Raw genomic sequence first — 14271 nt, 5'->3', positions numbered from 1 at the left:
TGAGCTCTCCCTGAGAATCTAATGAAATAAAGAAAGAAGGTAATATGATGGAAATATGGTTGCACTTTGAAAAGTGACCCTACAAAAAATGATGTCATGTAGTTCCATCTCTGTAATTCAAAGACATGTGTAAACTTACTCCATTTATTTTCCTCTAACTGCAAACTCAACCTGGAATCAGAGTCAAGCAAGGATTTGTTTGAATCTGACAATATGAATAAAGCTTCTTTTAGTGCATGAACACAAAAACAATTCTGTTCATTCTCTTTACTAGCAGTGCTAAATGGAAGTAAATATAGTAAACACTGTGTTGCCAACTTCACACTATTTGGTGTTTGATAGACTCGCTCTTGTAAACTTGTGGTGATGTGAGAATCTCAGCTTGCTTTTTTTCCCTAGCCATTATGATTGCAGAGAAAAGTTTTAAAATGTGACCCACGTATGCCCTAAAAGCTCAGAAACTACAAGGCAAATTGTAATAACCAAAGAACATTTTTAAAAAATCATTTCATGATTATTAAGCCAGTCTCTTCCCTTTTAACTCGAATTAGCAGATGTGACTCTGAATACACACAGGGAGCAGATCCATTAAGGTTCCAATTTTCCATAGTTGCTGTTTGGACGATAGCCATATTTTGGCTCAAATTCTCTGCTGATATAATTTCAAGGATTAGTGGACTGTATATGTAGTAATGTTCTTCTTCTTTTCCCCTAGGTTGAGAATAGGCTTTTTAACTGGCCCCAAACCACTTATTGACAGAGTTATTCTGCATATACAAGTCTCAACAATGCACACCAGCACTTTCACACAGGCAAGTGCCATCTCCGAGAATTGGGAAGGTGTTACCCGAATTGTATTTATAAAAATAAAATGGTTTTTCAAACTCCCTGAGAGGAGGGGCAAAAAGGCTTTTATAATCCTTGGCCATTTTTTCAGCATGGCTTTCAGGAAAATTTATATTACAAATTCTTCCAAGGGAAGAAAGAACAACGCAGAGAGGAAGACCAAGGTTTGTCTGGAGGGTGTTCTAATAGATGTGAAAAACATTGCTCCAAAGTATAGGCCTCTCTTTACTTTTATGTAATAGGTTATTAAGGCTTAACAGAGTTAGGGATCAATGGGAGTTGTGTGCTCTATGGCCTTAGGCTCCTTTGAAAATCCCATCCTGAAGAGCTGCAGAATAAATGGAGAGGATTTGGAATTTTTATTTGGTGCAGTGCTTATAAGTCAGTGTGGCGAACTGGTGAACACTGCTGGTGCTGTATAAGTAGCATGCTATCTATTGCCCCTTCCCTTCCAGACAGTGCTCAAAGGGTGTGTTAGGGTAGAATGAAATATATCCTCCCCTCTCCCCCCGCCTACTAGGTCATCATTGACCCATTCCTGAGCCCTGCCCCCCCTCTATCACAGTCAGCCCTAAAGTTCTGCCCAGAGCTTAAATTAGACTTTGCACTCCCAACCCTCTTTTCAGCTCCCCAATTTCACCATGGAGATAGAATAAAAGTGGGGAGACTAATAAAGGAAATAAGCATGTATTAAATTCAAAGCTGTATATGTTTCCCTCCCTTTCCTTTCCAAATTCCCACATTTGTCTTCCCCTATCCGTTCCTCTTTCCTTCAGACTCCCTAATATTTCCATTTCCTTATGGGACTGCTATATCTCCGGCTTCCTAATGGCCCTTTGCCGGTTTCCTGGTGGACTTTTTGTATTACCAAGGGGTTTGAAGGTAAAGGAAGAGATGGCTCCAGGAGTCCAAGGATGTGACCTCTGCCCTTGCAGGATGTTTAATATTATATTAATATCATTTTTAAAAGCTTTTGTTTGGTGGCTGACTATCCTGTTTAAAGAATGGGATTTACTGTGTGGGTTTTATTTCTGTAGCTTATGATTGCACAGCTTCTTCAGCAGTGGGGAGAAAAGGGTTTCCTGGAGCACGTAGACAGGTAGTGCCCTTATATTCAATATACTATATTGTGGGGGTTTGGTTCTCTTTTAATTACTGTCATGTCTCTAAGTATAATGTTTAAAGGGAGTGTCACGCTGTCTGGAGTGACTCACGACCGTTAGTGCCTGCCTTAGGTCAGACTGTCTAAAACAGGACAGACACCCCAAACTAGTGGTATGTTCTATAATTAGATTTCACCAACCCAGTAACAAATGTGAACTCCCGGATCACTATAACATGGAGTCACAGACAGTCCCTTTGGGCTCTCCAGTCTATCTTGCCACCCAGACAAGCTGGACGTAATGTTAAATGGTCACTGACACCAGGACCGGCTCCAGGCACCAGCTTAACAAGCAGTGCTTGGGGCGGCCAAGGGAGAGGGGCGGCATCTGCGGCAATTCGGGGGCAGCAGGTCCCTCACTCCCTCTAGGAGTGAAGGACCTGCTGCTGAACTGCCGCCACCAATCGCAGCTTTTTTTCCCAAATTGCCGCCGTCGATTGCAATCGCGATCACGGCTTTTTTGTTTTGTTTTGTTTGGGGCGGCAGAAATGCTGGAGCCGGCCCTGACTGACACACAAACACACAAAATATTCAGGTTGCTTCCAGTCTCAAGAGACCAGTCACTTACCTCAGGTCAATTTGTATCTTAGATCTCACACCAAAAACAATGCTTATAGCTAAGGTTACGATTTTGTCATGGACAGGTCAGGGCAATAAACAAAAATTCACAGAAACCATGATCTGTCCCTGACTTTTACTAAAAACATCCCTGACAAAATGAGGTTCCAGCACACTGCCCTGCTGCATGCAGTGGCTAGGAGCTGCGGCCCCCTGCGCAGTGGCTGGGAGCTGGGGGAGATCCCCAGCCGCCCTGTAGGGCTGGGAGCTGGGGGGGAGGGCACTGCCCACGGTAGCTGAGCAGCTGCTGGGGTCCCTTCGCCACCAGCTGGGGAGCTCCAGGGTCCCCCCACTGCCCTGCAGGGCTGGAAGCTGGGGGGACCCCACCTCCTGCACGGCTGAGAACTGCCGGAGTCCCTCCACTGCCCGCAGCAGTTGGGGGGCAGCGCCGGTGGTGGCTGGTCAGTTGTGGGGGTCCCCTGCCACACGTGGCAGCTGGGATGCTGCTGGAGGGTCCACTGCTACCACCGCCGGTGGCTGGGCTGCAGTGGTGCCCCAATGTCACAAAGGTCTCCAGAAGTCACAGATTCTGTGACTTCCGTGACCGCCGTGGCATAATCATAGCTTTACCTATAGCCAATCCTGTAATAAACTAACTAAAGGTTTATTAATTAGGAAAAAGAAATAAGACTTACTTACAAGTTAAAGCAAGCAAACATATGCACAAATGAGTTGCCATCTACGGTTTCTAAAGATGACAGAGATGTACTAATCTGTCAATTCAAAATGTCTTTCAGGGCGGACCCAAGGGTAGCCCCTAGGGATCTCTGCCTGAGTTTAGTGTCCCTGGCCCTGTGTGTTCAAACAGTAAAGAGATGAACAATTTTCTTGTGACCATCTTTTATCTTCTACACTTAGCCTTCCAGCCCATGAGTAACTGCCTTGCATGTAGCAGTTCCAAGGTGTGATAGAGCCATCCACCAATCCTTTGTATTGTGATGTTCCTTAATGCCTGGTTTAATCTTGACAGGCCTCCTGAATGGGTATGGGGGGATGATTCCTGTGCCTGGGTTCACAAGTTCAGAGCAAACATTTTCAAAGTTATAAAGCCAAACTTACATATTTCCTTATAGCATGGGTTACGGACATTACAACTGATATTAATGCATGCAGCTACTTACAGTCATTTCATAGAGTCTAATCACTAAATACATTCTTATAAGACTAATACTTATTTTGAACAAAACTAGCAAACAGATGAGCTGGTTTGGTTTTCAGCTATGACTTTGTCAGTGCTCAGCTGACAACTACAAACTTGGCAAGAGCTGGCACCTGGTTTACCAGCATCACAGGGAACTGGAACAATGTTAGGATCTGTTATCTGAAGGTCCCACAGCACTGGGCAGCGTAACATAATCTGCACAGTTTTGTAATAGGCATATGGCAGTTGTATAAAGTTATTTGTACCTAACCATTTGTGGATTTAGCTCAGATGGGATCTTTCTCTATATCTATCTATAAAATTTTTTGAATTGTTTGTCTCCAGGGTAGTGGAGTTCTATAGGGTCCAGCGAGATGCAATGCTTGCTGCAGCAGACAAGTGGTTAAAAGGTTAGTGAATGCAAACACAGCTTATATTTTCAAGCTGTTTTTCTCTGACTCCTGTTAATTTACAGTACCTCTTTCTACGTATAAAGCTGTACCTTAATGACAAACATTTTTAAAGAATTGCACAAATAGTGCATGATGAGCTGTCAAGGTTGTAACAGATTGTGATAGTTAATCACAGTGCAAAGGAGTAACATGATTCTCATAGACTTTAAGGTCAGAAGGGTGATCATCTAGTCTGACCTCCTGCACATTGCAGGCCACAGAACCTCACCCATACACTCCTCAAATAGACCCATGACCGAGTTACTGAAGTCCTCAAATCATGGCTTAAAGACTTCAAGTTACAGAGAATCCACCATTTACTCTAGTTTAAATCTGCAAGTGACCTGTGCCCCAGGCTGCAGAGGAAAGCAAAAAAAAAACCCCAGGGTCTCTGCCAATCTGACCTGGGGGAAAATTCCTTCACGACCCCCAATATGGCAATCAGTTAGACCCTGAGCATGTGGGAAAGACCCACCAGGCAGATATCAGGGAAAGAATTCTCTTTAGTAACTCAGAGCCCTCCCCATCTAGTGTCCCATCTTCAGCAGTTGGGGATTTTTGCTACTTACGGTCGCCAATGGGCCACATGCCATCATAGGCAGTCCCATCATACCATCCCCTCCATCAGCTTATCAAGCTCAGGCTTGAAGCCAATTAGGTTTTTTGCCCCCACTGCTCCCCTTGGACGGTTGCTCCAGAACTTCACTCCTCTGATGGTTAGAAACTTTGGCTAATTCCAAGCCTAACCTTGTTGATGGTCAGTTTATAGCCATTTGTTCTTGTGTCCACATTGGCACTGAACTTAACTCCTATCTCTCCCTGGTATTTATCTCTCTGATGTATTTATAGAGAGATACAATAACACAGTCAATATCAGTACCTGAGTCCTGATATTCAGAGCCCAGCATGGCATGGCAATAGCTATCTAAGAGATTGCCTTTCCCTTCACAACCAAGATCTCCAGCAGCAGCTGTGTTCCACTGGAACCATGAACCTGTCAGCCGGTAGGAACTTGTGAGAGCAGGAACTGAAACTTTCACAGGAGCTGGACCTAACCCATCTATCTGTGGTATTTATATGCCCCCTATTTTTATAGTATCTGAGAGCTTCACCATCTTTACCCTTACAGTTCCCCTGTGAGGTAAGGAAGCATTATTATCCCCCTTTTACAGGATGGGGAACTGAGGCCCAGAGAGACTTTGGGAGAGTCTACACTGCAATAAATAAATAAATAAATAAATAAACAGGTTTTTAACTTGACTTAAAATACCCATGAAAACACAGCAATTGGGCTTTTAGCTCAGATTAACAGCTCGAGCTAAAGCCTATAGGGAAGCCTGGGATTGAACTCAAACTGCTAACCTGAGTTAAAAGCCAAGTTGATGTGTCTTCCTTGCTGCTTTTAGCCAAGTTAAGAATACATCTTTTACTGCAGTGTAGACATAATCTAGGTGACTTGCCCAAGAGAACACAGGAAGCCTGTTTTAGGCCATGTCTACATTACCACTTCCGTTGGCAAAATTTATGTCACTCAGGGGGTCTGAAAAAACACACCCCCTTGAGCAACATATATTTTGCCGGCATAAGTGGCAGTGTGCACAGCACTATGTCAGCGGGAGAGCTTCTTCCGCCAACATAGCCACCGCTACTCCCGTCGGCATAGAGCAGCTGCGTGAGAGATCTTACTGCAACGCAGCTGCATCGGTACAGCCATTGTAAGGTCTCTAGTGTAGACATAACCTTAGATCTGGAAACTGAACCCGGGTCTCCCAGCCAAGTCCCAAGCTAGCATCCTGAGCACTGGAACATCCCTCTTCTCTGCCCATGGAACTCACTCCCTCAAGAGCGAAGAGTGACCATGGGCCTCACTGCACTCAGAACCAAATGCAAACCCCTTTTATTTGACCAACTCTTCTCACAGTTTAGTCATAGAGGGAAGTGAGGGTGAGAGAAAAGGAGAAAACAAAACAAAAATACCTTTTGCAATTCTGCTACCTTTCAAGCTGCTACAGTACATGGAGAGGAAAGAGAATTTTGTTAGTTTTCGTTGTTAATTTTGGGAGCTGCTCAGATACATGGTGGTGAGGCCCGTAAGAGTATCTTCACCTTCACCTATCCAGCCAAACTAAAGAATTAAAATAAATCTGGTAAAGCCATTTAGCAGAAAAGGCTAAAGGCATGAAAATCTTCCTTTTGCTGAAGTAACTGGCTTCTTACTTTATGAAGATTGACATAACTAGCAAGTTGAGGCTTTGGAGTATTCTGTGAGAGGTCTTTATTCTATAGAGTAGTTTATAATTAAGCTGCTGGTAATGATCAAATGTACCTAATAGGAATAGGGGCAGATGGCAAGTGAAACAAACAACCCAGCATATTCATACAATGTACACATGCAATAAAGCTGGAGCCAAAAAAATCAGGAGTGTTTGGATTATTGTCCTGCCAAAAAACAATCAAAGATTGCCTCGAGGTACAAGGGAATGTGTACAGTAAAACTGCTGACTAAAGCAGTAAGATTCCTTTCTGTGTTCTTCCCTTCTTTTCTTATGTGGAAAAACATAACATTTTAACTAAAAAATGAAAAAAAATTCTCTTTCTAACCATGTCTACATTATGCAACACATTAAGATTGCATTTATGGTAATTATGGTACTAAAGGAGCTGGCATTTAAAAAGGATGTTTTGATTACATGTGTTTAGTTATTTTTTTCAGAAATCAGCCTATCATTGTACCTTCAGTTTACCTATTGGGCAGTCTGTAATCCAACTGAGAGAGAATCCAGAGCATCCATTTTCAAAAATACCATAGAACAAAGTAGTGTCAGCATTACTGAATTACATCTGTATTACTTTAGTCAGGGGGGACCTTAAATTCTGCAGGTAAAATCTTGGCTCCATTGACATCAATGGCAAAAGTCCCACTGACTTCATTGTTGGCAGGATTTCACCCTATCTTTGTGTGTTTGGTGTATCCATTGCAGAAGGCACAGAGCGTATCTTTGTTTGATTTTTCTGTTTTCTCTCTCCAGGTCTGGCAGACTGGCATGCTCCTGCTGCTGGCATGTTTCTATGGATTAAAATTAAGGGAGTTTCTGACACACAACAGCTGATCATGGAAAAAGCTTTGCAGAAAGAAGTAGGGAAAATGTCTGCTGATCTTAAAATGTAGTGGGAGGGAAGGGTTAAATAAACTACTATTTGAGTGCAACTCCAACTGTGTATTATTAGGACTGCAAATTTTGAACAGGCATATAGTAACATATTCTAATAACTCTCCTTACTAATGAAATATCTGCATGGTTAATCTACATCTTTAATATGTTTGTTTAGTTCAGCCTCAAAACAGATAGAGAGAGAGAGCTAGCCTAACTATCCATTGTTTCTATTTTAATAAGAGAAATTAAGTGTAGTTTATTCAATAATTTGTACAGACAAGTGTTACGCAAAGACATTAGCTTATGAGTCAGAAAGGAAACTAGAGATTTACTTCTCTGATACTTATAAAGCACGAGAATGATAAGATAGAACGTGCCTATAGTCAAATAACTAGGTTCTGTCTTTTTGTTGTGAAATATTTGATTCCAGTTTTTGTAGTCTGCCTTCCCTTTTTGGAAGGAAGGAATGGATTAACCCTCTTTGTGAGACCATTATTCAGCAATGAGCTATTTAATATTTTTTTAAATTAAGAAGAAATTTGTAACTAAATGGCTAATCAATTTATTTTAGGTATTACTGGTTCCTGGGGGAGCATTTAACATTGATAGCTCAGTTCCTAGTTCTTATGTCAGAGCTTCTTTCTCTCTGTCTTCTCCAGCCCAGATGGATCAGGTGAGTGCAGTATGATTTGCTGTACGTTCCTGAAAAGAATATTCCTCATGCAGTAATTGTTGTTTTGCTCCCTTACTTTTTCCCTACACATTTTAACCAGATCTCTATATTGTATAGTTATCTCTCTCTTTTCCATTTCCAGTTGGCTTTTGTTTGTTTGTTTGTTTTGATAAGTACTGTTTGAGCAGTACTTCTGAAACTTTCTTAACTGTTCCTTGCACATATTCTTATCTAGAAGAATTGTAGTGTGCTGAACCTTTAGTGTCTCTTAAGATGCACCTGCCTTCTTCAATTTTACTTATTCCCATCAGATCTCACTCGCTGATGCAGCTGTCACTGAAGTCAGTGCAAGTGTAGCTACTCATTTAGTGTGAATAGGAGCAACCACCTGTCTTATTTCCCAAAGTGTGCCATCCTCAAATCTAATTCCCTTTACTCCACTGTTTTCTGTGTACCGATTCCTTATTATTAAACTAGCTCAAGATGACCAGTATCAGGCTTCCCCATTATTCTCACATTCAGTTTCTCCTGAGTAGTCAGTAGCACATTGGAGATGGTCTCTCCTCTAATTCAGTCTCTCTATACTTCATGATTTCGGAACTAATCTGTGTTATTTAAGAACATCTTGGATATAATGGTTTTATTTGTGATTGAGTACACATCATTGTATAGAGGGAGTGGGGAGCAATTAGCTGCCCAGAGTATAGCGTTCCATTGTTTCAGGTGCCTTGAGAATTTTCCCATGTCTTTGGTCTTACTTTACTTCAGTCATTAAGGTGTGTAGCTGATGTCTAGTTATGCTTCTCCTTTGTTGGTCATCCCTTCATCATTACCTAAAGAATTTCACAATCATATTGTCTCTAGTCAAAATGCATCTTGCTGGCATTGCACATGATATATAACACCTCTCTTCCTCCTTTTCTCTCTCCTGTATGAGATTATACCCCTCTGTGTTACTGTTGCAGTTATGAAAATCCTTCTGCTAGGCTTCATTAATGCCCACTAGATTATAGATGCCGTGAGGTGACATAACAGTACTCTTGTCGATTCATATATTTGTCCTTCTGTTTCAGAAGAACTCCATCTTTTCTTCTAATTTTTTATGTTGAAAGAACATGCCAGATTATTTAAGTGGAAGCTCTCCTCACTTTCTTGAACACTTAATGCACTATTAATATCAAATTGAATAGGGAACACGAAGCTTTACAATAAAGTTCTAAGACTTCATACAGCTGGGTTCCCCTGTGGTTAAAATAGTTTCAGAAATTCTACTTAAGATTTAGCATATTTCCTGCTTATCTAATGCTGGGATGTGAACATTAACCATCTTGCTTTCATTGTAGGCTTTTCAGAGGCTGGCTGAGCTTATAAAAGAAGCTGTATGAAGATAGCAAATGAAAACCATCTAGCAAATTAAAAGTCCCCTTCAAAAAATCTGCACCTTTATTAAAAGAGGATTTCATAATGACATTTAAGGAGCAAGCCACAATACAGTGTATATTTCCTTGGTTGGTATGAATGCTTTGGGTATTTAAAACATGAATAGAAGATCGCCAAAAGACCTCAGAACATGCCTTTTGATAGGGAGTGCAGAAAGCTATAGTTTAATTAGAAATTATCTCGTTCAACCTGTTAACTCCTTTTTATGACAGGCAATATCATATAAAAAGACTATTATTCCAAATTGCAATGCAGCTATAGTATATGGTTATGTGCACAGTAGCAATAGTGTAGTTGAAGAAGATAATTCCATTCTAAACCACCCTTCATTTTCCCATAACATCCTCAAAATTGTGCTGAATCTTCTCACACCAGAACTTTTCCAAAAGTGAATTTTAAAAGAAGGTTTGAACAAATTCTATTCAGTCATTTTGAATTATTGGTGGAGGGAATAGCTTTTCTACTTAGCAAATAAATCAACTTTTGAAATAACTCAGGGATGAACTACATAACTTTTGACTTGACATGAGACATGAGTGACAACTGCAGTCGTTGCTAAATTTGGCTGGGAAAGGACTTTTAATTAAAGTAGTTAATTTTTAAAAATGGTATACTTGGTATGTACAGTAAATTATCTTCTTACTTCAACTACACTATTGCTATTGTGCTCATAACCATATACTATACATATGCTATTTTTAGGTGCACATTTCAAACTGTATTGATCAGAAAGTGTTTCACTCAGAATCCTCTTAACCCAACACTTCCTGAACCCTAAAATCATATTGCACCAGCAAATTAACTAATGTTTGGTCAGAGTAAATTGACTTAGGCACTTTTGAAAACTTAAACCTGAGCAAATGCAATTAGACTCTGGTTACAAATAAAAGGAAATTAGTTTGCACTCTTTGCCATGGGACAGTTTAATTTGATCTGAATCACTTGAGCAACGTTTTTGCCGACATAAGTGGTAGTGTAGACATGGCTTTAGACCGGAGTGGGCAAACATCTGGGTGGGGAAATTGTATGCAGGGTCGGGGCAGGGGGTTGGGGTGCAGGGTGTGGGAGGGGGTGCGGTGTGCAGGAAGGGGCTCAGGGCAAGGGATTGGGGCAGAGGAGGGGTGCGGGGTGTATGAGGGGGCTCTGGGAAGGGGTTTGGGGTGCAGGAGGGGGCTCAGGGCAGGGGTGCAGACTGTGTGAGGGGGCTCAGGGTGCGGCAGGGGGCTCAGGGCAGGGAGTTGGGGTGCAGGAGGGGTGCGAGGTGCAGGCAGGGGGCTTAGGGCAGGGAGTTGGGGTGCAGGTGGGGTTTGGGCTCCGGCCCGGTGCCGCTTACCTAAAGCGGCTCCGGGGTGGCAGCAGCACGCACCAGGGCCAGGGCAGGCTCCCTGCATGCCTGCCCTGGCCCCACACCACGCTGCTCCAGGAAGCGCTGCGGCCCCTGGGGGAGGGGGGATGGAGGGCTCCACGTGCTCTGCCCTTGCTGCGCCTCCAGGTACCTCCCCCGAAGCTCCCATTGGCTGCGGTTCCCCGTTCCCGGCCAATGGGAGCTGCGGGGGGCGCTGCCTGGAGGCAAGGGCAACGCACAGAGCCCTTTGCCCCCACCCCAGGGCCACAGGGAAGTGGTGCCGGCCACTTCTGAGAGCGGCACAGGGCCCGCGGCACCACGGGGGGCAATCCCGGGGGGCGGATCCAAAGTCCTGAGGGGCCGGATCCAGCCCGCGGGCCGCAGTTTGGCCACCCTTGCTTTAGACTGTAAGCTCTTTGGGGCAGGGGCTGTCATTCACTACATGTTTTAATTGTGTCTACTGCAATGCGGCCCAACCTGGTTGTGCCCTTTAGGTGCTACTACAATATAAATGTTTATTATTAATAATAGAGTGAAATGTGAGATTTTTACTCTATTTCTTTTCTCAACCACATATATTAATGTGAAAGGCTATTCTTAGAACATTATGAAATAAGTTTTTTGTTAGCTTCCAAAGGGCAAATATTTGAAATCTCAAAGCACACATGAAATTTGGAAAACATAGTTTTGGAAATGAGATGACATACCTAGTTAATTAAAATAAATGAGTTTTATATAACAAGGAAATAAACGTCAATGACATTTTAAACTGATTTTTCTGGATGAATTGCTTCCTTTTTTAAACAGAATTAGAGTAAAAATGTTTGATCAAAAGTGCCAAGTATTAGTCAATTTTTTATCAGCAGGATTTTGCACAGAAGTAAGGCACATGTGTATTCATTTTGCAGAATGCAAGCAAAATGCGGTTCCATTTGCTGCCTGCCTGACTCTTTTTTTTTTTTAATAATAGTCAATTTAATATGAAGAGAATTTTTGTTTTCTGACTGATGAAATGCAAAGCTGCTTGAGTGAACAATGACAATCAGGTTATCTGTGTGCTTATTGTCTCACTGAGCTTCTCAAAGCATGAGTCCTCATCTTCTGGGATAGAACATTCAAGAGAATTAACAGTTCCTGGATGAAATCAGCTGGAGACGGGGGTAAAATATCACGCAACAGCTACAGGCAGATGAACTAATAAGGCAAATGGGATTTGGATATGAGTTGGGATATCGTTTCTCAGTATTTAAATAGCTGGGGAGTTTTAAAGAAAAAAATCACTACTCTGCAGCGCTGGATTTCAACAGTTGGAGGAACTTAGCACACCCCAGTTGGTGGGGGAGCTCTGTTTCCCCATCCCCCACCTTGGCCCCACCTTTGCTTGGGCTAGCAGTGGCAAGCCCCTCCAGCAGCACCACAATGGGTCCCTCCACAGCAACTGGTCTGCACTGGTGGTAGTGTAAGGTCCTCTTGCTGGATGCTAGCCGCAGACTCAGGCAGGCAGATATCATTCCATTGGTTACGCTCGGGTTACGATTTCAGTTTCAGGTTAACTTATTTTCTAAAGCAGCTTAGACTCTAGCCTCATATTGTGACACCAGGAGCTCAGGCCCTATGCCCAGGCCTGCATTGTTTGTGCCTTAATCCAGCCCTGCTGCCTCTTCCAGTTATACAGGTTTCATTTGCATGGGATCTCTGCTGACATATAACTAGTTCTCCAATTGTCTTCAGCAGGAAAAAGAATTAAAACTGTACAAAAAAACCCCATGTATTTCTGATGTAAAAGGACCTTTTAAAAATGCTTTAAAACCTTCACAGGATCCACATAAAAACTTTATACTGGAATTGCTATATTTTGTAAGGAATGTGATGCTGCCTCACATTGCCGTGGGCCAACACATATAATAACCCTTTCCAAATCCCTGGCACAGAGGCAGTTCAACTCACTAAACAAGTCTTCTCAACAAAAACCCAATACACCCCTCATGATTTTCTGGCTGCAATAAGAAAAAATTAAAAACTTATTTTTTGCACGCAGCCAATAAATCTTATAGTAGCCTAACTTTTACAGGAAAGATGCTTTGGGCAAGTTGCCTATGACTCAGAAAGGAAAAAATATAAAATTTTCCTCATTCTCTAATCCTATTTGTCTGATGCCTAAATTGCTAGCCTCTCTGAGCCTGAAAGAATCAAAGCCCCATTGGGTGCTTGATTTTGAGTTATCTATTCTGGCCCTACTGTGTGACCTATGAGATCAACTGCAACAACAAAGGCCAAATAGTGAGTTCTGAATACTCACAGCAAACTATTTAATCAACTATCTTGGGGTTTAAAAATAAAAGTTTTTTTTTTTTAATGAAGTAAATTAGAATACCAAATACATTTAAGGAACTGATGATCAGCTTTTAGCCATTCTGCAAGCAGATAAAGAGACTAAATTTGCCGAGTAAATTATTTACACAACTCTATTAATATCCATTAAGCATAATGCATTCCATATAGGCATTGATTTTTTCACAAATACTCTCCTGTTCCTTGGCTCCACCATTAGCTAGCCGACCATTCCATCCCTCTTAAGTTAATAGCTCCTTGATTTTAAAACCAGAATCCCACCAGCATACAGTTAAGATTAATGCATAAATCATTTATTGTGTAAAAACATTGTGCTGATAAAGTTTGAGACCACAAAGGAGATTAGGGGACAGTGTGTGTGTTTAAAGGTACAGTATGATTGTCCTCTAATAAATTGTGAGGCAAAATGGGGGTGGGGAAGATTGTGCTGGATAATTATGGTGTGCTAGATAATTCCTGATCATCATCCCAATGTGTTTCTCCTGAAGACTCATCCAGTTTTGTCTTTTTTCCTTGGGTAAATTCCAGTCTGTTTTATTTCAAAACTATTCTAAAAATTAACTTTAATACTCGTTCATCTCATCTATGTGGTTTAAAAGTTTTCATATGTAATTTTCTACATATATAGTAGCTGCAGATATCTTCAGTTACACCTTTAAAATGTGGATACAAATAAACCAGGATACATATTAAGAGCACTGATTTATCTGACTTTGAACTACTTGACTTTGTTTCCTAACTTGTTTTGTTTTCTGTTTCTGATTGAACTGTTTTTGAACAGCCCACTAGAGGCAGTATTTCAGGAGAGGATGGAGTTATTCTTGTGTATGGTTTGGGATGTTTCAGTTCATATCATTCTGGATGAAAAGTGCTCTGTAAATGTTAGTTAATATTGCTACTATTTTGTAGTTATTCTAAAATTACTACTTGGAACGCTAAGACCTCCTGTTTCTCATGATGGCTAGTCCAAAGTTCATATATTTTCTTTATGAAGATGGCTAAAGGTCTTATAGATGCTTCTCCTAAAGAATATTCCTGAACTGCACTGACATGATTAGTGATTAAAGATCTGTTGCTTATTGTGCAA

General features: G+C 41.6%; 1 protein-coding gene across 10 annotated transcripts in view; it reads left to right on the top strand.

Moving 5' to 3' along the window:
• AADAT (aminoadipate aminotransferase) overlaps positions 1 to 14271 on the top strand; it is a 31069-nt gene extending 16798 nt beyond the window's left edge. For 9 of the 10 annotated variants that reach the window (XM_065596572.1, XM_024100886.3, XM_024100884.3 and 6 more), the window contains 6 exons: positions 716 to 812; positions 1884 to 1945; positions 4113 to 4177; positions 7249 to 7355; positions 7946 to 8047; positions 9391 to 14271. In XM_065596572.1, the coding sequence (XP_065452644.1) occupies positions 716 to 812; positions 1884 to 1945; positions 4113 to 4177; positions 7249 to 7355; positions 7946 to 8047; positions 9391 to 9432 (475 nt within the window). In that variant the 3' untranslated portion in view covers positions 9433 to 14271. The remainder of the gene's footprint in view (positions 1 to 715; positions 813 to 1883; positions 1946 to 4112; positions 4178 to 7248; positions 7356 to 7945; positions 8048 to 9390) is intronic. The other variant, XM_065596574.1, reaches the window with a different exon arrangement.

This window comes from Chrysemys picta, chromosome 5 (assembly GCF_011386835.1).
Source record: "Chrysemys picta bellii isolate R12L10 chromosome 5, ASM1138683v2, whole genome shotgun sequence".
Classification (NCBI taxonomy): Eukaryota; Metazoa; Chordata; order Testudines; family Emydidae; genus Chrysemys; species Chrysemys picta.
The sequence above is the reverse complement of the archived record's forward strand: the minus strand, read 5'-3'. Positions and strand labels throughout refer to the sequence as shown.